This window comes from Buceros rhinoceros, unplaced genomic scaffold (genome assembly GCF_000710305.1).
Source record: "Buceros rhinoceros silvestris isolate BGI_N320 unplaced genomic scaffold, ASM71030v1 scaffold5657, whole genome shotgun sequence".
Classification (NCBI taxonomy): domain Eukaryota; kingdom Metazoa; phylum Chordata; class Aves; order Bucerotiformes; family Bucerotidae; genus Buceros; species Buceros rhinoceros.
Window position 1 is genome coordinate 38,124 of NW_010422644.1, and position 21,453 is coordinate 59,576.

The 21,453-nt window shown below is 47.9% G+C and overlaps 1 protein-coding gene across 2 annotated transcripts in view; it reads left to right on the forward strand.

Moving 5' to 3' along the window:
• PPP1R16B (protein phosphatase 1, regulatory subunit 16B) overlaps window positions 1–17,070 on the forward strand; it is a 40,976-nt gene extending 23,906 nt beyond the window's left edge. The window contains exons 2-10 of one of the 2 annotated variants that reach the window (XM_010140103.1): window positions 5,729–5,799; window positions 7,832–7,977; window positions 10,248–10,351; window positions 10,670–10,794; window positions 12,924–13,049; window positions 13,381–13,456; window positions 14,281–14,410; window positions 14,997–15,165; window positions 15,766–17,070. In XM_010140103.1, coding sequence (XP_010138405.1) covers window positions 5,729–5,799; window positions 7,832–7,977; window positions 10,248–10,351; window positions 10,670–10,794; window positions 12,924–13,049; window positions 13,381–13,456; window positions 14,281–14,410; window positions 14,997–15,165; window positions 15,766–16,287 — 1,469 coding nt within the window. In that variant the 3' untranslated portion in view covers window positions 16,288–17,070. The remainder of the gene's footprint in view (window positions 1–5,728; window positions 5,800–7,831; window positions 7,978–10,247; window positions 10,352–10,669; window positions 10,795–12,923; window positions 13,050–13,380; window positions 13,457–14,280; window positions 14,411–14,996; window positions 15,166–15,765) is intronic. The other variant, XM_010140104.1, reaches the window with a different exon arrangement.
• Window positions 17,071–21,453: the final 4,383 nt, after the last annotated feature.

The following is a 21,453-nucleotide window of genomic DNA, read 5'->3' on the forward strand; positions in this document are numbered from 1 at the left end:
AGGTTGTATAAACCACCCAACCCTCTTAAAGCCCATCGCCCTTTTAAGTACCGTACCAAAATGATTTATTTGTTCTTCCAGTGACAGGTGAGGAATGGGAAACCAAGAAAATAGTCTCTGATTTTAGCTTTCATTTATGTGTTTGGTGTCTGCTGTGTGGACCAATTCCACTGTTAGTCTGAGCAGGAGGAGAGGACGAGGATGCCTTTGAACATGATGCTACATCCTTAGAAACGCTTTAATTTTTATTGTCCCTATCGAAATGAATTTGGCTTTGTTTCTGCTGCGTCCGTTGAGCAGTGCTGGTTGCAGATGGGTAACTTGCGCGCTGTTACTTATCAGAGTAATCCCAGGTGGATGGCAGCTGTTAAAGAAAGATGCTTTAGCATCACTGGCACTAAGTGGATTACCAGAAGTCCTGTGGATACAGAACAAGCACAATGCGGGATGCAGTGAGCAACTCTCACAACTGTCAGAACAGAACTTGTGTGCGAAGCGGGCCCCAGGCTCTGCAGGAGGAGCCTTGGGGCTGAGGAAGGAATGCCCTCTTAAGCAAGAAGCATCAAAACCAGAGATAGATTTTCATGGAGAAAAGCAGCACCTGGGCTGCGTAGCTGCCTGAAATGTCCCTGCCCGTGTGAATATGGCACGAAGCAGATGGGGCTCTGCTGGCCCCTCTCCAAACTTTCCAGACTCTGTGGGTATATCAGAAGGAATGTGTGTACCCAGTTATAAACTAGGTGGGAGGTGTCTCAACAGGCTTTGAACCTTCCCCAGAAGGCAGGGTGATCAGTCATGAAGGGATGTCTCCGTTGCTAGCTCAGCAGGCGAACCGGGCCACGTTTATTTTTAGGTGTACTAAATGCGTGCAGCTTTCTGAGTGTGGGGTTGTGTCTTCTGTGGGTTTTTTTTTTTTTTTGTCTTTCCAAAAGCTTTAAGGGGAGCTGCAGAGTTTCTCACTGGACCAGGATGGGCTATCAGCTGTATGTTAGAGCTGAGTAAGTTCGTCGTGGCACTGCTCAGGGTTTAGATAAGCTCTTAAATATGAGTATCACAGTATGCTGCGTTAGGAAGCTGGATGCTTTGCTGGCAGAGCATAGCTTCAGTGCTGTTTTCCTGGCAGTGTTTCTCCTGTGTAATAAATGTCCCTGCAAAACCATAGCAGTAAACAGGCAGCTGAGCCCATCCATAGGACCATGCCTGGCAGGGTGGGGATTGGTCTTCCTACATGCCTGTGGGGCACAGGCACCACCAGTATCTCACTGCGAGTGATGCTGGGAAGAGCTGCTTCTGCTGCGCTGGGTTTTTGAGTAAAGCTGTATTTGGGTGGAAGTGACTCGTAGCAGTGTGTAAAAGTGTGTGTCTCAGTCCCAGTGAAACATGATTTTATTCAGTGAAGTCAGGTATAAACAGACAGGAATTATTCTACTGCCGTAGAGACCTCGGTGCAGTAGTAGCTTTTAAAGGTGGCCTGAGAACCAGAAAATGAACTAGAGGAGTCTAAATATTTTCAAAAAGAAATCAGAGTGCAAAGGATCAAGATAAACCTGGATTTTAAAAAAGTAATGGTCTGCGTGTGTATGTGAGCTTGGAGCACACAGGCGAGCCTGCTTCCCAGTGTGCACAGTTTGCTGCTATGTATTTCCCCCCTCCCTGGTATCCACATCAGGTTCAGTTGGCTTTTTCTCTTGGAAGTTATTAATACTCAAGGTATGCAAACGCTGGATATAGATGGGGGTGTAATAGTATCCAGAATTTCATGGTGTAGCTTATGGCTTAGGGGGAGCTGCTCTGACAGAGGCTTTTTTCCTCCATGGAAAAGTCTTCATGTGGTTTAAGAACTTTGCTGGAAAAGCTGTTCCTGGTGTAAACTCAGTGGGAAGTAACTGATGAAAAGCAGCAGTTCTGCGATATCTCTTCAGGTGAGAGAGCTGGTTACCCTGCACTCAATTTTCATTTGGGCTTGCAGTGTTGGTTTGGTTTTTTTTTTTTCATCCCCCTGATTTATGGTTTTGGGGAGAATAAGCGAGGCTTGGACATGCTTGGGAGGAACGGGAGCTCCTCAGAAATGGGGTTATTATGTCTGTGGAGGAGAATCTGTCTGAGGCTGCCCCTGGACGTGTGATGGAGGGTGACTTAAAACCTGGGCTGTATCTTCACAGCTGTTGTGGGAGCTTTTTCTGTTTAAGGCAGCACAGATGTGAATGATAAAATATCAAGTGATGATTAATGTACACCGGGTGAGAGGCTCAATTATAGGCAGAGCAGCAGAATAATGGAAAATACGTTTGAGTGATTGTTCTGTTAATATAATTTGCAATGAATTATTCACAACGATTTGTTCACCCGGCTCTTACTGAAATCATTTTCATGCCTTCATGTGCTGTGCGTTGAAAGTGCTGCCCACAACTTCTGCTTGACACGTAATAAAGTATATCCACGCATCCCCTTCTCCCCTGCCCCCTGCCTACATGCAGATTTTAAAGAGCTCAGCGTTTCAGGCACTAAAGACATTAATCATAAGTGGTGAAGTGAAGGCTGCTGCCTGCAGAACCCACCGATGTGTCCTGTTAAAAGCCCATTCTGTTGGGCTCCGTGTGACCTGAGCTCGCAGAGGACCCGTTTCCATGCTGTGCCTTGTGTGTGTGTGGGGGGGGGATCTTCCTTTCACGAGTGGTGTGCTGAGGCTTGAGCCGACAGAAGGTGGTTAGCTGGTGTGGAGTAATTAATCCACGTCCCTGCAGCATACAATTCCTACCTGTATGGCATCATTTGTGCTTGGAGGGTGGGAGGAGGCGGTGTAGGGCTTTGCAGCGAGGCGGGTGGTACCAACAGGCTTGAGGAGAAGTGCTTTGCTCACGCAGGTCCCTTAGGCTGTGTGTTAAGCAGGGAGCAGGTCAGCGGCAATGCCACAGCCCTGGAGCTGAGGGTCCATCTTCCAGCACTGCAGGTGTAACCCCCTTCCTATTCTTAAGGCACCAGAAAATCCACACGTGCACATTCTGCCTGAGTTTATCAGAAAGGACTTGTTCTTCTCGGCCATGTGGGAGGGGCTGTTCCTGGGGAGTGGGCATGGAGAGATGTCCGTGTCCTCCCTGCATGTCCCGCTGCAGGTCTGTCTGCAGGGAGCAGGGGGTGATGGAGCTGCTCTTTGCCAGCCCCTGCCCTGCTGCTGGGGGTGGTGGGGAGGAATTGGGACTGTTCTGCTGCGAGTTTGATGGGACGCTGGGTAAATCCCCTCCCTTGTAAAAGGGGGCTTATGTAATAGGAAATCGCAGTTCCTGGAGACTTCTCCCTAGTGTTGGGATTTGTTGTCTGGAGCTTCAGGAACGCTGAAGGCCGCATCCCTCTGACTTCAGAGGAAAGAGCCAGGACTTGTTGCTGCCCACCCCTGTGCCCTGCTGCTGCACCCCAAGGAGCAAACTTCAGTTTTGGTTGTTGAAAAGGAGTTTGGTCTCTTCTTCAGGCCCTGTTTGCTGGGACCTATTGGGACCACTGCCTTACCTAGCTTCATTACCTGACTTTTCTCTGCTCTTTTCTGGCATCTTGGGGTTGTCAGTCTTTGGTGTGTTGGAAGATGCTGGGAGCTGAGGTCCCGAGGGCAGATGGAAACCAAGGGGAGGTGCCTGCAAACATGAGGGCTGCTGCAGGGGTTAGTGGAGAATTCAAAGCTGCCTTAGGATAAGATAAATCCTTCTCTGAATCTTAACCCTTCAAGGACTTTTTTGATCTCTGTCAAGCCATGATCACAGAACCTTCAACACAAAACCCCATACTCCGTAACAAGCTGAGATTTATGCTACTGCTTCTTTCCATAGAGGGATAGCATGGTTAATCTGCCAGCATCTTCTTGTCCAAATCTCCATAATTAGAGAAAACACAATTATGGAGCTACATGTCATTAGTACACAATGGCTTTTAAATGACTAAAATAGAATTAAAACCATGATGGCAGAGCATCCAAAAGTGAATAAGAGACAAGCAGATCCACTGGTGAATGACTGGTCTATCACTCAGCTCGGATTAGGAGAGCAGGAGCTTGAGGCTGGCCAGAAACAGTAGAAGCACGGTCATTAAATTAGATATACAGGCTGGAGTTCAGCGCTCTTACTCCTGTCAAACCTGCGCTTGTCGGGGGGGTGTGAGCTGAGCGTGGGTGTGGGCTTCCTGCATTAGCCTCAGAGCTGGAAAAAACTTGGACTCGCCGCAGGGGGGGTGAGGGGGATGAGTTTTGTTCTTTGTTGTATTCTGCTTTTTGTATCAGTTTCATCGAGCAGATTTCAATGTCTCGAAATTATTTCCAGCAAACATAAATAGCAGCATTCGTTTCGATTTGGGTAAAACAGTCCTGTGATATGAAGTGTTCTGTTTCGCTTCTGTCTGGTTTTACCTTCCTTTTTGATAAGGTCAGACCGGTGGCTTCCAAACAAAATTTCACTTTGGTTTTGATTTGCCTTTCGTGCAAGTGCATTTTCCAGCTCTTTTAAACAAAACTTCATAAATCAACATTGATGTTGTTGTGGACATCTTTTCTGTGCTCTGCTGTGGATGCCAGAAGTGCTCTGTCCCCAGGGACAGCTCTGTGGGTGGGTTTCCCTCTGGGTGTGCTGGGGAACAGCGTGGCAGCGATCAGTTGAAAGCAGCAGAAGCTGTGGGGTGCTTTGGGAACGACCAGCTTTGCATTGGTGTTGAGATGGTTGCCAGCTCTGGAGGTGGTTCTCGCCCTTGTGGCTTCCATAGTGCTCCTTTTTAGCAGCTCTAGGTTCACTTAACGGTTGCATCCTTGCCATCAGATAAGGTGGGACTTGAATATCTGTCACTACCCTGGCCCTAGAGAGAAGATCATGAACCTCTGCCTTGTGCCTGTGCTGTTGGTGACATTTGAGGTGGGAAAAGCATTAGACAGTGAAATTCCTGGAGAAAAAGCAGAGAATGAGCAAGCAAACAACAGAAGATGGCTATAGATCATCAAGAACTGTCAGCAGTGTTGAATTTGAAGAGATCCTGCTGTTACTGTTAATTTATGTCCTTTGCCAGCCTTCTTACGATGGAGATCTGTACCTCAGAGCAAACTTCATTTTTCACCCAGAGGCTAATGACTTTTCAAGTATTTTTAAAAATCTGCATTTTAATTGTGTAAATCTTACCCTTTGCCCCCAAAGCAGCAATTAAAATAGAAAGCCTCTGGGAGGCTTTCTTCAAATACCCAACAGCTCATGGGAAGTGTCCAAAGCAACCTTGGTGTATTTTAGATGTGAATGTATTTGACTTCTAATCCCAAAGTGATAACTTCTTGATAACTTCACATCCCTCCCACGGCAAGATCTCTCCTACGGTGGTAACTGGGGACCCAAAACTCACTTTGAGCTGCAGGGTGCAGAGGCTGCACTCGCGTGTGCCAAAGCACAAGGAAAAAGCGTAGGCTGTTGCAGCACAACCACGGGAAAATGACAGCTCTAACAGCAGTCTCCTTTGGAAGGAAGCTGGGGAGAATTGTGTGCTGGTGCTCTCTGCTGGATAAAACCAAAAAGGGTTTGCTCTTGTGGTGGCTGTGGGTTCATGCCAGTGTTGGGCTTTTGGTTGCCAGGTCTCCTGCAGCTCTGCCCGCCCTGGAACACCGTGATGGTGAGGGTTGCCTTTGTCTTGAACTGGCCAGGGCTAGCTGAGAGCAAGAGATGTTAGGATCACTGTTCTGACTCTCCTTTCCTCCCCTCTCCTTCCCTTACAGTGTGTTACTTGCTGAAGAGCAACATCAGCCCAGACCTGTGCAATGAAGATGGATTAACTGCACTGCATCAGGTGAGGCGTGGGAGGGGGTCACAGCTCCCGGCTGCTCCCCAGCCACCCGCTGCCCTCTGAACAGACCCGTCAGGGTGACCGAGAGGGCTCTTGTATTTTGTTTTTTTTCTCAGTTAAAGGAGTGAAACTTCACTGTGTTTTGGTGGCAATCCTGTTTCTAGGGGAGTAAACTGAGACCAAACCCGTCTCTTGCTGTATTCCAGACTTTGTTCAGTGGTGGTAAGAGCTCAGGAATCGGGGCTGGGTTTCAGATGTGAACGTTTCTCCCATCCTTTAATCTTCGCAGGGCTGGGCTGAAAACTCTTAAAGCAGATTAAGTCAGATTTAGAGACTTTTCAAAACCCATGAGTTTTGAAACTGGTTTAAGTACGTGATGCACAGGATTCTTGGAGACCTGCTACTGCTCTCCATAGGCTCAGGGCCTTCTGAAAGCCTGTATGAGGTGGCAGCAGCTGATGGTCAGTGAAACACAGACTTGCTATAGTGGTGTCTATGTCTGTGGTCTTCCTCAGAGCCTCTGTGCTGATCCTGTAAGGGTTTTTCTATTCTCCCTAAGGCCCCCATCCCTACCCCTCCTCATGACTCCTGATTTTCAGAGTGAAAGCACCAGCAGAGTCAGCCTGCAGAAGGCCCATGGGACTCACTGTGCCTGGCAGCTGCCGCCTCCGCTGCTGCAGAAAACAGTGGTGCGGTTGTCGCACTCGCTCCGAGGGCGGAACAGGGCCTCTAGGTTTTCTTCCCTGTAAATGCTCCCATTGACTTGGGATTTTGGATTCTTCTGTAAGTCACTTGCTCTCTTCATAGCTGGATGGATGTTTGCTTAAAAATGCAAACTGGCTTCTAGAAGAATAAAAGGTCCTGCCCCCCCCCACCTCTCCAAAGAGATGTTATTCTACTCACAGAGAAACGCTGGCAGCCTCACTGCTTTCCCCACTAGGTGCTGAAGCCGTGGAGAATCCCTCCTTGCCCACTCACGGATCAGTTATTGTAAAGGTGGATGTGGGAGTTGAGGTGGGAAGTTTGTACTCAGTAGAATGACTGGGATCCCTGAGCAGAGCGAAGCTCCTCAGTGAACACTGCTGCCCATTAACAGTGGCTTCCAGTGGAGGAGGCAGTTACGCTTCTGTGACAACCTGGCTGTGTGACAGGCGTGATTTTTCACCGCACTTCCATATACCGATACAAACAGCAGTAGCGATACGTAAAGGCTCCTTGTCAGTCAGCTGTTGAAGTGCTTGTTGTGGGCAGCAGTTCAGCCCCGTTACAAGCCCGTGCTGCAGTGCTGAGCTGTGAGACTCGTGTGGGGTCTGCAGTAATGCATATACCACAGACAGGCTTCTTGCACAGGGGTGAATCTTATCTTAGTGTCTCTGTTGTACACACATTTGTGTCCAGAATTGAGCATGAGGTGGCTCACAGAGCAAACTCCCCCTTCCCCAAAGGAAAGTGGTTGGGGCTCTTCTTGCAGGCTGCTGCTGGGACTGTGGTGTAAATACATCGAGGACGCTGATTTTTTTCAGGAAGTGAAAGGTGCCCTCTGAAGTACCTCATAATTCTGGGAACCTAGCTTGCATCGTTTCAGATAACTGTGGTAGGTAGCGTGAGCTGCTGAGAAGACTTTTACTCATCACATGCCAGTGTGTGGGATTTTCCCTAAGAAAAGGGAATGTCAGCTCATCCCTTGGTATGTGGTTACACTGGTTATGTTGGATTTCTGCTCTGTTTGCTCTTGAATATGGAAGACCCAGTGGGATGGAAGCTGCGTGCAAATTTGCTATTATTCCCTGCTGGTTCTGCCCCAAACCAGAAGACCCTGTAAAACACTAGTGACCCTCAGTCTGACTAGTGTAGGTGGGTGCATGGTGCCTTTCTGCCCTGCCTGTGCTTTATTTGGAGATGCTTGTTGCTGAACACTTATAGGATAAAGTAGGTCTCCATGTCCAGGCACCCTGGTACAGCTGAGCAGGTTCGAGGTCTCATCTTCCTCAAGTTTAAAAATAAACCCAATCTGCCTGCATCTCTTCCTCACCAGTGCTGCATAGACAACTATGAAGAGATAGTCAAGCTTCTCCTCAACCACGGGGCCAATGTCAACGCAAAGGACAACGAGCTGTGGACTCCATTGCATGCAGCAGCTACGTGTGGTCATATCAACCTGGTGAAGATCCTCATCCAGCAGTAGGTGGCTTTTTGTGTCCATCCCTTTCTGTATATCTGGTTCTACCCACAGCTTCTGTGGATGGAAACCGAGACTGCTTAGTACCGTGTGAAACTGCAGCGGTGGTGATTATCCCTGCTTTCAGGCTGTTCATGGGACTCCTTCCTGCTTGAGGGACAAAGGGTGGAGGAGTAAGAGCCGAAAGGCTGAGGAGACACAGTAAAACCCTAGGTGACTTGGTTCACTTCCATGAAGCTTCTGGGGGCTGGGCCAAATTCTGCCACTTTTTGCCTGTATTGATTGTACTAAATCCACAGTTTTCGGATAGCTGCTGCTGTCTGTCTTGCGGGTGCCTCCGTCACACGGACGTGCCAGTGTTTGTGTTTGTTGAACCATGTTTGCTGGGTGGGTAGAAATAGGAGCAGCCAGCAGGATCCACCCGTGAGCTCTTGAACAGAATTTCAGGTCTTCTAGCCACAGTAAAGATGCAGGAGGACAGCAAATACTTGGGTGAACTCTGTGATCTGTTACTGGCTCTTAATTAGTAACCGGTTAAGCTCCTTATAATGCCTTTGTTCCCCGTGGTGTTGCACCGGACCTTCCACTTGACTTTATTAAGGCCTAAAGCTCAAGTCTTTTCTAGAGTTGCCAGCAAGGAGGAGGAAGCCAGATGTGTTTTCTGCTGTAAATGTGAAGCATTTGATGGGCACCTGCTATGAGTCCTGTTTGGAGCAGATAGTTCTGACTCTGTTTGGAGCCCTGTCCTCCACTTCCTGGAGGTGTAGGCGATGGTGTAGAGAGCAGAGTGTGCTTTGGCAGCGTTAACGTGCTGCCTGGCCCAGCAGTGCCTGCCGCCTCTCCACAGGGAGAGGAGCACTTCTTCCTGTGACTGTCACCTGGGAGACTGGCGTTGGAAGTTTGGCCCTTGTTCTTTGGCCGTGTAATGGAAGAAGTGGAGCAGAGGCTGTAAACCATTATCCCTTGGAGGATGTTAGGGTCCAGGATGTTTGAGTTAGGAAATTTTTAGATGAGGGGGCATAGAAATGGAGCAAACAAACACGGAACAATATAGTGCATTCCTGAGTCTTAACTGAAGGTAAGGAAGTGTCATGGGGATGGGTGGCAAGGAGAGCTTATGCCCTGGAGCTCACGGCCCTGGTTATCACAGACTGGCCTGTATTGAGGAGCTGCTAGCAAATTTGGACTCTACTAGCCTAATGTCATGATCCTATGCCCAGGAACAGTCTTCCCATGGACTTTGGAGGAATGGGGTGATTTGTTTGCTGCAATTTAAAGTTGTACTTTACTGGAAGTGTCACATATAAAGTGTTAAACAGTGCTGTTGGAGGCAATGTTACTGGTGATGGGACCTGGAACCCTTGGAGACCATCAGAGGAAGTAACCCACAAAAGATGTCCAGTCCTTGCTTTTTTATTTGCTCATTAAACCAATGCTGATACTTTGCAAACGTGAGTTTCAATGTGGTTTGCTCTGCTCAGGCAGAGGGGGGAAAATGGAAGGAAGAAACAGGAATCTAAATGCAGATGGATACTGTCTGCTGTCCTTCCTTGGCTGGTAACTGTCACTGTAGATCAGAGTTGAGCTGACATATTTAATAGCCAGCTACAACGGCACAGTTCAGAAGGTGCTGGAAATTTTCTGCTGTGTAGGAACATGGGGACAGTGATCAGTTTAGCTGGCAGTTTTCCTTCCAAAGGGTGATCTCCCAGAGGTCACTAAAGCACTTAGAGAAGTGCTTTTGGACAATCAGAAAGAAAAATTCACCAGTTGACAGAAAAATTTAAAATTACTATTATTTGCCAACGTGTCCTTGGCTAAATGGAAGCCTCCCCCCACTGTTCAGCCCCTGTTTGCCCCAACTTCTCTGGTCCTCGTCAACTTTCCATTGAAGGATTGACAGATCCCAGATAACAAGCACCTGGCTGCTGCTTGGCATTGTTATCCAGAAATTCAGCAAATAAATTGCTTGTATGACTGAGAAGCTGCCAGTCTGTCCAGTGCCAGGGTCAGGAGAGGACAGGAAGGGCTCAGTGGTTCATGTGCCCCACAGCCCATGATGGAGTCCGAGCATGATGCCTTTCATCCACTTCTGGAATTTATCTTCTCCGTTCATAGCTCCGTGGCTTAGCTTCGAGTCTTTCTTACCTTACACAGATCTTAGAGACATTTAGGCAACCGTTTAACCCCGGTTAGTTTTTGCTCAGTGACCATCCCAGTGTTTGGCACTGTCTGAGGTCCTTTCCTGCGTAACACCGCTTTCTCCTCGCAGTGGAGCAGACTTGTTGGCAGTGAATGCAGATGGCAACATGCCGTATGACCTCTGTGAAGATGAGCCAACCCTGGATGTCATTGAGACTTGCATGGCCTATCAAGGTGAGGAGACAGAGTTCACGGAAAATACAAAAATGGGTCAATGTAGTGCTAAAAATTACCTTGTTTCTCAGCTGTTGATTTGCCGCGGGAGAAAAGCAGAGCTGCTGCCTGGCATAATTTCTTGGAATCTGACTGTCTAGTTTCCCCGATTCCTAAGTAACGATGAGGGTGAAGGACAGCTCTTAGTCCCCTCAGCTACATAGTGTCTGAAAAGGGTGTGAGATCATCTCAACCAGCAATTATTAAGTCTAATTTTACTCAACCAGTGGAGACAAAGACCCTTCCTGACTCTTCTCTCTCTAACTGGAATTTTAACAGGGATTACACAGGAAAGGATCAATGAGATGCGGGCTGCTCCAGAGCAGGTCATGATCTGTGACATTCATGACATACTTGCGACAGGACAAGACCTGAACAGGACTGATGCCCAAGGTGCTACGCTGGTGAGTGAAACTGCTGCGGCTTCACTTTTGCCTTCCTTCAGCCCCCGGGTTACGAAACCTGCCCTGCGGCAGGAGTTAGACAAAATCAACCCGTACAAGTCACTGAGAGGCGTGAAGAAGCCATTTTGATCTTTTCCCCTGTTTTAGATTATTGTCGGGTAGGACCAGGCTCTGTTCACGGGTACTACATGCCGGAGAGGCGTAAAAAAGCCATTTTGATCTGTTCCCCTGTTTTAGATTATTGTCTTGTAGGAACAGGCTCTGTTCACGAGTACAGCAGTGTCCAGCCCTGTGCTTTTTGAAGCGAATTCCTTGTTCCTGTGAGCTCTGTCAGTTGTCCAGCAGCTCAGGCCCTGCAGCAAGGCTGCTGAGCTCCCGGGTCCTGTCTGATAGCAGCTGGTACCAGCAGCTTCCAATGAAAGATGCAAGAAATCCCCTAGAGAGGAGCTGCAGAACAGAGCACTTCTGCTGACCTGCAGGGAGACAGGACTGAACAGCCTCCCAGTAACCTCTTGCCTCTCACCAGTCTCATAGCCTGATCTGACTGCCATGGAGGAGACGTGAGAGTCCTCTGGTTTTCATGGGAGCAGGGTCTGGTGCTGGGCACTCTGGAGATTTCCTTTCTGCCTCCTCTTCTTACTGCTTTGCATAGCACCCGGCTCATACAGAGTCAGTGGAGTGCTGCATTTGTTCACGTAGGATGGCACCTGCCCCTGGCCGAGAAAACCAGCACGATGTAGAGCACAGCACAAGCTGGCATCAGATTTGACTGGGTGGGAACTGAGAAGGCTGCACAGTCCTAGTCCTGTTCCTTCTTTCTCACCTGCAAACGTGTTTCTTAAATCCTGGCTTACAGCAGTCGCAGCGTAGGGGCAGTTCAGTTGTGCTGTCATACGCGCTGGGATTGTCATACAACCTTGGTCATGGGATGCTTGGGTCCAGATGTACCTGATACACTGGCCACTTGGTGTCACTTGTTTGATGGCCAGACCGTGGCAGTGCATTCAGGTTTCATAGTCTAAATTGTCACCTATAGCATATGCTAGAAGCATAAGAGGAGGGCAGGATTCCTCCAGAGAAACTGGGATGACTGAAGCTTTTATTGCAGCTTATTTTTTTACCACTTTTTCCCCCTTTACCAAGGATTATTTACATTAATTTAAGCAGACCTCTTGGCTTCCCTTTTTATATCACCCCCAAGTGATTCCTTCTTAATTTATACGGCCTCAAGAGGGTATCACTCCGCACCGTGAAATGTATGTGGATATTAATTGAATTGCCAGAAAGCATCTGAATTGATTTCCAGATAAGGATTTAATTTTGTGTGGTGGAATCCATGTGGAAATTTTTGAAAAGCAGCTCTCGTTCTCCTCTTCAGCGCAGTTGAAATAGGAGAGCTCTGAGTGGAGGTCGTGGCTTCAGAGCAGAGCCTAGGTCAGTGTTTTGCTCAGAGATGCAACAGCAGACTGCAGTTATGAAAATCATCCAAGACATGAGGTGTTGTGGGGGACTAAAGACGACCATTATTGATGTCTCCAAAGTGGTGGTTGTAGCTGGAAGCCAATGGATGAAAAATCATATTCCCTTAACTAAAAGCAGCCAAGGAATAAAATGGTTTTGAATTTCAAATGGTGAAAATAATTATAGCATGAGCGGAAGTGCAATTGCATAAAGGGAGTCCTGACTAAAGCAGGCTGAAAATCTGATCCAAAAAAATCACATCCACAGCACTTAAGTGGGGAGAGGAGACATTCTTCTGGCATGAGGAATGCAGAGGTTACAGTGGGTGATGTTCTCCTCTGCAGACTTGTGTTTTGATGGTGCTGTTTCCCTTGAGAGGGCACTTAAGAGCCTTTGATTTAAAATGTAAAAACATTGTTTTTCTAACCTATATGTTATTTTAAGAACTGTTAAGCAGTTTCCTCTCTCAGCAGAATTACTTGCAGGTAATAATGAGTTTTAGTAACATGCACAACCTGCTTTTTACCTGATGGTATCTGCCAAATGTGAAACGTGCTGCCTGGCCAGATCTAGACTCAGATGTTAGCCAAGAAATTCCGCTGAAACTTGGTGTATAAAACCATCTGTGGCCCTTGCAGGTAGTTCATGCTCTGTTCCTTTTCTTATAGCTGCATATAGCTGCAGCCAATGGTTATCTGCATGCAGCTGAAGTCCTTCTTGACCAGGGAGCAAGCCTGGATGTTAAGGACTGGGATGGCTGGGAACCTCTTCACGCTGCTGCTTTCTGGGGACAGGTAATGATTTTGTTGTAAATGTCATGTGTGAGGGTGACATTTTTTTTCTGCCTAGGCAAATTGCGGTTTACCCTCCAAATGGAAGAAATCTATAGGGGGCTGCACTGTAGAGGTCCTTGGGGCTCCAAAGACACTGAGAAAGTTCAGGGAGAGTATGTCTGTGCAGTTGAATGGTAGAAATGGTGCTTGACATCCCACACGTACCAGAATAATTTGAGGAGTTGAGCATGCATGCCATTGCTCCTTAATTTATTCCAGCTTTTAAGCTCTGAGGAGGAAAGTCATTGCCTATGATCACTCTGTCAGCTTGGCTTGCTTTCCCTTTCTTTAGATGCAGATGGCTGAGTTGCTTGTGTCTCACGGGGCTAGTTTGAGTGCCAGGACATCTTTGGACGAGATGCCAATAGGTAAGTTGACTAAGCTTAAAAAAAAAAAAGTGGCAAAGAAAAACCTTTCCCCTTATGCTACTAGAGCCTTCACACGGTGCCTTCAGGAGCATTAACACCGTTTTTCAGGTGTCCTTAGAATCAAAGTTGCAGTTACTTTAACTGGGACTGAAGTTTTAAAGCACCTCTTTTGTTACTTCTGAAAACACTTCTTCCTGCTAGGAAAAACAAGGGAGAAGGAATTTCTCAAGCACCAAGTCTTTCTCCTGGGTGTTTCCACTCATGTTATCCCGCTGTATCTGTGCTGGGGAGTCTCCCCACTCTCCCATTGCAGTCTGGGGCCTGAGCAGCTGCTGAGTGCAGCCCTAAGGCTTGGCTGCCTAACTTGGCTTTGACACAGTGAGGCGTGGTGGGCTGTGAGGGGTTGGAGAGGATAGAGAAAGCACACACAAGACCTGGAACAGACTGGAAGTAAAAGTAGTGCGATCTGACCATGGGTATTATAACCTTGTGCCACGGTTTCTTTTCGTGAAATGTTTTCTGAACCTTAATTGAAAAACCTGTGCTTCCTCATTGTGAAGGTTCAAAGTTCTAGATCACAGCAAAGCTGAGCCCCGTCACAATCAGCAGCTCTTGTTTTCTGCTCCTGTTTAGGTGACCAGACCATTCTGCCTCCCCTAATTTGTTTAGAGAATTATGTGCCTAAGCATATTCTGCTTGAATTCCCCTTGTCTTCCTCCTAGCATTTGTAGTTACATATTCTAGGAGGGCACAGTTAGTAACACGGTGTTCATGGTACCACGTTTGACCTGTCTGATTAATGGCTTGGTTTGTGCGTGTTGTAGATCTGTGCGAAGAGGAGGAATTCAAAGTATTACTTCTGGAGCTGAAACACAAACATGACGTGATCATGAAGTCTCAGATGAGGCATAAATCCTCCCTAAGTCGAAGGACGTCCAGCACTGGCAGCCGGGGGTAAGTGCATTGTTCCCCCCAGGTCACCCGATGCTTGGCTCGGCCGCCCAGCTGCGGCTGCAGAGCACCCTGCAGGCGGCGTGCGGAGAACAACCCCTCTGTCCTTTCTGAACGCTGAAAGGCAGCAACTCTCATGCTGGTGTTAGAGAATCAGGCCTTCAGGTGGATTAACTTGAGCTTCTCAATGTCTCATGGCCAAGATACTGTGCTAAGACATAATTTGCACGGGTCTTTGCAAGATGTTTACTGGGCATCAAAACAGTCCTGCAGACCACAAAACTCCCTGAGCAGCCCATGGGCTGCTTCCCTCCACGTTTACTTCACTGCTTGCAGAGGAGATCCATTCGGTGAGCTGTACGAGATCTAATGCAGATTTGCAGAGCTGCTTTAAAACTCCTTAAAATTCCTCCCACCTTTAGTATCCACACTAGTGCCTTTGCTTTGTGTGGGTGCCAGGAAGCTAAATTCCCATTGCATTCCAGAGGGAGAGGCTGTGAAACGCAAGGAGGAGCTGAGAAGAGCTACACGGTAAGAGGAAATGTCATGTCCTGCTCACAGCTTCGATGCCCCTCTCCCTGTCCCACAGGAAGGTGGTGAGGAGGGCCAGCCTTTCGGACCGAACAAACCTCTACAGGAAGGAGTGCGAGAAAGAGGCCATCATCTGGCAGCAGCTGGGGGCGGCCGAAGAAGGAAGAAACTCAGGTCTCATTGGAGAAATTGGGGAGACTCGGTCTGACCAGGAGAATACGGACCCTGTAAGGAACCTCTTCTCTATTCTGCGAGTCACTGAGGTGGGCTGGTAGCGCCGGTTCAGAAACAGTGGGTGCCCTGGGATGGGAGGTGGCTGAAAAATTTGTACGCCTTATCCATCAGATGAAAGCAAAAGACCAAATTCTCATTTGGCTTAAACTGGGATATCCCACTCACGTGGAAAGATCAATTTGGATTTACAGCTGCATGAACAGTTTTGAGATAAGGCCCTAAGTGAACCAGGAGGTGGAGAAAAAACAGCATGTGCTCTTCTCTTTACAGCTAACAAACCTGCAATCACAGAAGACTTGCAGTCTTGCTTTGCAGATATTTGGTTTTAATTTGGTTATTGTTGTGTTATATTGATATGCTTAGCGCCTTTTTTTTTTCTTTTGTTAATGTTTCATATTCCTGCTTGGGAGCTAGCTCCTGGTTGGGGCTCGCAGCGTTACTGGGTCCTGTTAGTGGGTGAATTCAGTGCTTGTGCTGCAGCCCCTGTCTGATGGAAAGGCTGAGTCTGAGCAGGCTTAGGAAGATGTCACAGGGATGAACTGTGCTATGAGGGACAGGTGAAGATGCTCTTCTTTCATGTCATCTTGTTACAGAATTCAGTGCTGGAGAACTCTTCCCTCCTTCCAGAGTTAGCAAGCAAAAGCACCCAATGTGACTCTGAAATCCCTCTCCAGAATGGACTCATGGCATCCGCCAGCGCTTACCAGTACACCTTTACCAACGGGGACATCTGGAGCATGCACGCTGACCCTGACAGCAATCCAGGCCACATGCTGCCCTACGGCAGCCCGGCGCTCCCCGACACACAGCAGTTCTGGGGTGCCTACAAGGAGCATAACCACCAAACGCTCTCTGAACTTAAGCGGCAGCGGGCTGCAGCCAAGCTCCTCAATCACCCTTTCCTCAGCACCCACTTCAGCAGTGGCATGGGAGGAGTCGCCGAGAATGGGGGTGAGGCCAAGTCGCACCTAATCGGAACCAGGACTTCTCCCTACAGCTCCAATGGGACTTCAGTGTATTACACAGTGTCCAGTGGTGACCCACCCCTCTTGAAATTCAAAGCTCCCATGGAGGAAATGGAAGAGAAGGTGCATGGGTGCTGCAGGATTTCCTAGTCTCATCTGTTTCTCACCCCAGAGAGAGCAAGATGTGGGTGGGCTGGTTGGATCTTTCACAGCAGCCGGGTTCTTTGCATTCCAAGGGGAGGATTTGGTTATGGACATCCTGACTGGCGGCCTTGTTCATCTTGAATTGTACTTTACCCTGCCAATCACTTCCATTGCGGCTGAATGAGTAATGCAGGCGGAGCACGGCTCCTAGGAGAGGAGGGGATGACCATCAGCAGGATGTACAAAGGGTCGCCCTGGTCTTGCTCCCTAGGGAAGAAGGTATGGTGCACTGCCTGCCTGTCCTTGGGAAGTCATGAGATGCCTTGGAACAAAGAAAGGATCTAAATTAAAATCTTTGCATCTGAGCCTCTTGCCATAAGTCACCAAGCACCTGGAAGGTGGTGGTTCAGACCTAAATTTTCACTCTTGGGTGATGCATATTTCCTGGAGGGGACACGAACCCTGCTACGGGGTTTGCAAGAGTGGACAGAGGGGTTTTTTGTGCAGCTGGATCCAGCACTTACAGGGCCTGAGCAACAAGCAAGCAGAGACGCTGTGCTTGCTGTGGGAAGTTTGCAAGGTGTTACCTCCTTGCCGTGACAGCTCACTGTCCAAAACTGCGCTGGTTGGGTCCCGTTCCACTCATGTAACCTCGTCACTGCAGACTGCCGTCCGGTTTGAAGCAGAACTTTCCCTGCAACAGACGTCGGTCAATAGGCTTTAAAACTGTTGTTGCAATAAGGGGCCCTGGCAATAGAATTTTACTGCAATAAAACACTGACAAAGGTCTATATTGGAATAAGTAATTTAAAAAACTAATTTGTACTATTTAGACTCTTAATTTGTTAAAACTGAAAAGACTTTTGCTGATCTCACTTTCCTATTGATTGTTTGTTTACTCTGTACGCTCGACACAGATAGGAGGGCAGTGTCCTTTGCGTCCTGATTTACTTCTGGATTTCCAGAACCACAGGGCTCGGGGGGGATGAGGAGGAAAGGCTTGCTGCCACTAACCTACAGACACGTGGAAGTGTTTCTGATCTCCCTGGAGGTTATGGCACTTGGGTTAACCTGCAGTCATTGGCTGATAAGTGACTGTTAAATCATGCTTTGGTGGTTGAACGTTGCAGCAGGGCAGGAGAAGTTTCTTGTCTCTTCTCCAGCCTCTCCGCTGTGGAGCGGCTGGCACACCAACACCCGTGTTGTAGTGTAGTTCCTGTGAGCTCTGACAGACGACCTGAGAAACACCAGCACAGTATAACCTGGGGTTGGCACTGGCTCTTCAGCAAGTTAAGGCTTTGCATACCCAGGGGAGGTGAAAGGAGGGTGCCCTGGGGGAGACAGCTCTGAGGAACTGGCCATGGTCGAGTTAAAGTTGTATCTACAGAAGTACCTGTAAATCTTCAGCCCTTTTTCTGCACAGAGGGGTTATCACACATGTAACTATATGCCTGTAATGTGTTGTCTTGGGCAGCTTGAACTCCAAGCTCTGCACACATCAGCCTCTTCGGGTCTCTGTGAGGCATCAGTGGAGTAAATCCAGCTCATGTGGTTGTGCTTCAGCCGAGCAACAGCAAATGCAGCTTCCACCCATCTTCCTTTTAGCTGGTGGCTTTTAGACATCAGTATTACACTTCACACGTTCGCTCCCCCCGTGGGGATCCTCACAGCCTTTCCTTTTTTCTGGGCTATAAAGAGTTGACTTAGGCTGCCAGTGACTGTTACGTGCCGCCCTCTGCTCCCCATCAATCCTACCTGTTGCCAGGGCTGGCCATTGTATGGTACGGGGCTCTGGGCTCCTCGAGGCAGCCGAGGTGGCTGTGTGACAGCACCGTGACCACGCTGTGCAGGAAACCCTTTTGGACCTGTGAGCGTATTACCAGACTAGGCTGACAGTTTATCTTTTGAACTCTGAAGGTGCAATCCTCTTCCCTCACCAGTTTTAGGAATGGGTTAGAAAATTGTAGGAGTTCATCTGAATTTTTTACAACCTCAGTTCAGTTGAAGGCAGGAGGTTCTCTGTATTTTGTGGAACATTCTGAGGAGTTGGGCTTCCTTCATTATTGAAATGCATATACTACTTATAAAATTAGAAACTACTTCTTGTGCTTGACTTAACCTTAAGGGATTTCAGAAGTCATTCTCTAGTAGAAAGAAGATGATTTGGTAACTGGGCAGCCTTTCCCAGATCTGTTTGTGGTTAACAGTGGATCTTCTGATTACCTTGAGAAGATGCTTCTGGGCTAACACTAAGTGCAGCCTGAGCGTTACTGAACAGGAGGAGATGACCTTTCAGATGCCCCTCGTCTCCCGTGGTGGTGAGGGTTGTCTCTTCATGTCCATCCTCAAGAGAATCCTGGCCTCAGGGTAATACATTTTGGGTGGTGCTATCCACTGAGTTCTAAGTGGTGCAAAATTCGGGCCCAGCTGATGCCTTCCCTCCCAAAGAAGGAGGAGTTGGGCCCTTTTCCTTCTCAGAGCAATTTCGTGCTGCCGAATCCTGCCTAACTGCAAGGAAATGAAAAGGAGACCTTTGAGGGTGATAGTATGAAGCAGTTTGTGGTTTGCGTCCGCCGAGAGCTGTCTGTATTAAAACCGTAGGACACCAGTGCATTTCAGACAAACAGCCTTCAGACCGCTGGTGTTTCACTCTGCTTTTACATAAAACTCCAGGAACTCATTGCTCTGGCTGTGGTCCAGAGCAAACCAACAATTGATTTACTATCAGGCAAAAGATATCACTGGGTTTAGATTACAAAACAGCTCCTAATTAAAATTGGCTGTGGTACAGCTCCCCAGTCTTCCCCCCTGTAAGCTGACAGGCCCGCTGAAGTCCAGTGGCATCTGTTCAAATGTCATCAATTCTGATTCAGGCGAGAGAGAGTCAGTAATCGATAGATCTTCCAGGATGTGTTTTGCAGCCATGCCAAGCATTGTAGGAGCCTACCTCTAGGAACAGGGTTTTTATTACAGCCTTTGGCAGTGTTACAACAACAGGGGTTCTGTCTGTCTGGGTGTTTTAGAGGCCAGTGGAAAGCTCTGAGGTACACAGCAGAAGGACCTGGCTATTTCTTTGGATCCTAATAGTGCTAAAAAGAAGCTAGAACTCCTGTTGTGACTGGCATATGTAGCACTTGGCTTATCAGAGGAAGATTTGGGGAGCGGGGGGAGAGTATGCTGTACTCAGTGGTTTTAGGCTCAATAAACATCTAAGTGTGGTTTCAAGGTCAGATTAGGGACCTGCTTCCGTTAGCAGTGAGCCAAAGGCTGGAGTTGTTCATGCAGACTAGAGAGATCTGAGAACGTGGATGTATCTCCAGGTCTGGTGTAGGCAGAGCTGCACAGAATAACCCTCCCGCCTGCACAATCCCCTGTATGCTGAAGTGGCTCTATTTCTACCGAACTACCTGGCTGATGCGAGCAGCATTACTTGCCACGTGGAAAGACTATTTTGATGGAAAAAAGGTGTCTCTCAAAATAGTGTCTCTGCTTTACTCCGTTCAACCAAGAAAGTCCCAGCACAGAGTCGGTAGATAAGGGCTTCCGTACCATTGCTGGGATCTGTTTGACGTCAGCCCTGGATCTGTGTTTCACGAACCGAGTGATGCCCACTTAGTCTCACTTCTGTGGTGCTCCAGAATCTTAAAATCCTCCCGGTCTGGGGCAGAGCTGATGTCATTCTGTACCACCTCCCAGGTGTGGATGGAGAACTCCCGGCAGGGAAGGAGAAGAGCATGGCAGGGCAATAGCAATAATGAATCAGCGCAACACTCAGTGGAGGCCGTGAATTCTGTGGTTTATCGAGCAGGGTCTGATTTCATGGGGTTGAAATCGCAAGCTCCCCAATGGCATTGCAACTTCTGCTTATGGTCCCTTTGCTTTAATCATGGAGCTGTGTTTACCCAGATCTTCTCTGCTGAAACTCAGTCGGCACTGCCATGAAGTAGGAGTATTTTAACTGAGAAAGCAATACCTCTGGTCTCTGGAGAGCTGTAGCTGAACTGCTGTTCCCTCGCTGGAAGGTTCTCCCCGTGCCCGGGTGTTTCTGTGCCTTATCATACCAGCTGAAGGTAACTGGGTAACTGCTCTGGGGAAGGTTTGTGGTGACTGTATGGTGCTGGGCTTTGTCTTGGAGGCTGTTTTGCAAGGTGTAGCAGCTCAGATTGTACCAGGTTTGGAAGCTTTTACTGGCTCTCTGTTTCTCACGTGATCACTGGTTCTCTCTTCCTAAACACACAGAAAGGAAACGCGCAGGGTCTTCATTCTGACTTCACAGATCACGTTGACCTGCTTTGTTCCACAGCTCTCTCCAGGCAGAGCCCGGAACACGCCTGCAGCAGCGAGGTCCGGCCTCTCGCTGCAGAACACAGCCCATATTTACGGGTTTTGGTTTGGTTTGCCTATGGCTGTACAACAGAACTTGTTGTCCCTGGTTGTCCTTCAGCATTGTTCCCAGTTCCCCCGCACCATCCGAGTACCGCTGGGTTCTTCAGGAAACGTCTGCCGTGGCACAGTTACAACCTGGAATGTTTTGCTGTATTTCAACTGCAGAAGCTGCAGTGGAGGAGACTCTGCTCAAGATACCTGTTCACAAACCTACACCAATGCAATTATGTCCACCCACAGCCCGAGGGGAGATCTGGATTTTCAAAGGGTGCGGGTGCAGCCTTGGTATCGCCACCTCTGCGCCTTCAGCCTCGGGATTGCAGCGCGAGGAGGGACTGTGGGCATGTCGGAGCCGTACAGATGAACAGATGATGTCAAGCCTTCTGCAATAACTCGTAATTCCATCGATCAGTAGTAAACGATGTACAAATAAAACTTGATGAGATGTATTTTATGTGGAAAAAAAAGATGTAAGAACTGTATATTGTATTAGCAGCTTTGTGTATAAAATGGCATTTTGGCAATCAGAGTCTAATATATTTAAAACCTTTTTTAAAACAAGGATATTTGATATTGTACGGAATTGACTATTGCTACTGTAAGTATGAAAAGAGGGTTTCTTAACATGTTGAAGCAATGCATAAAATCTTAAATTGTATGTAAAACCCATGCCAAAAGGGTATGTCTGACAGTATTAGTACCTGACTCGGTGTCTTTATTAATAGAGAGATTGAATTTTTTAATTTAAAAATTATATTAAATTTCTTTTAATAATACAAAAATGCC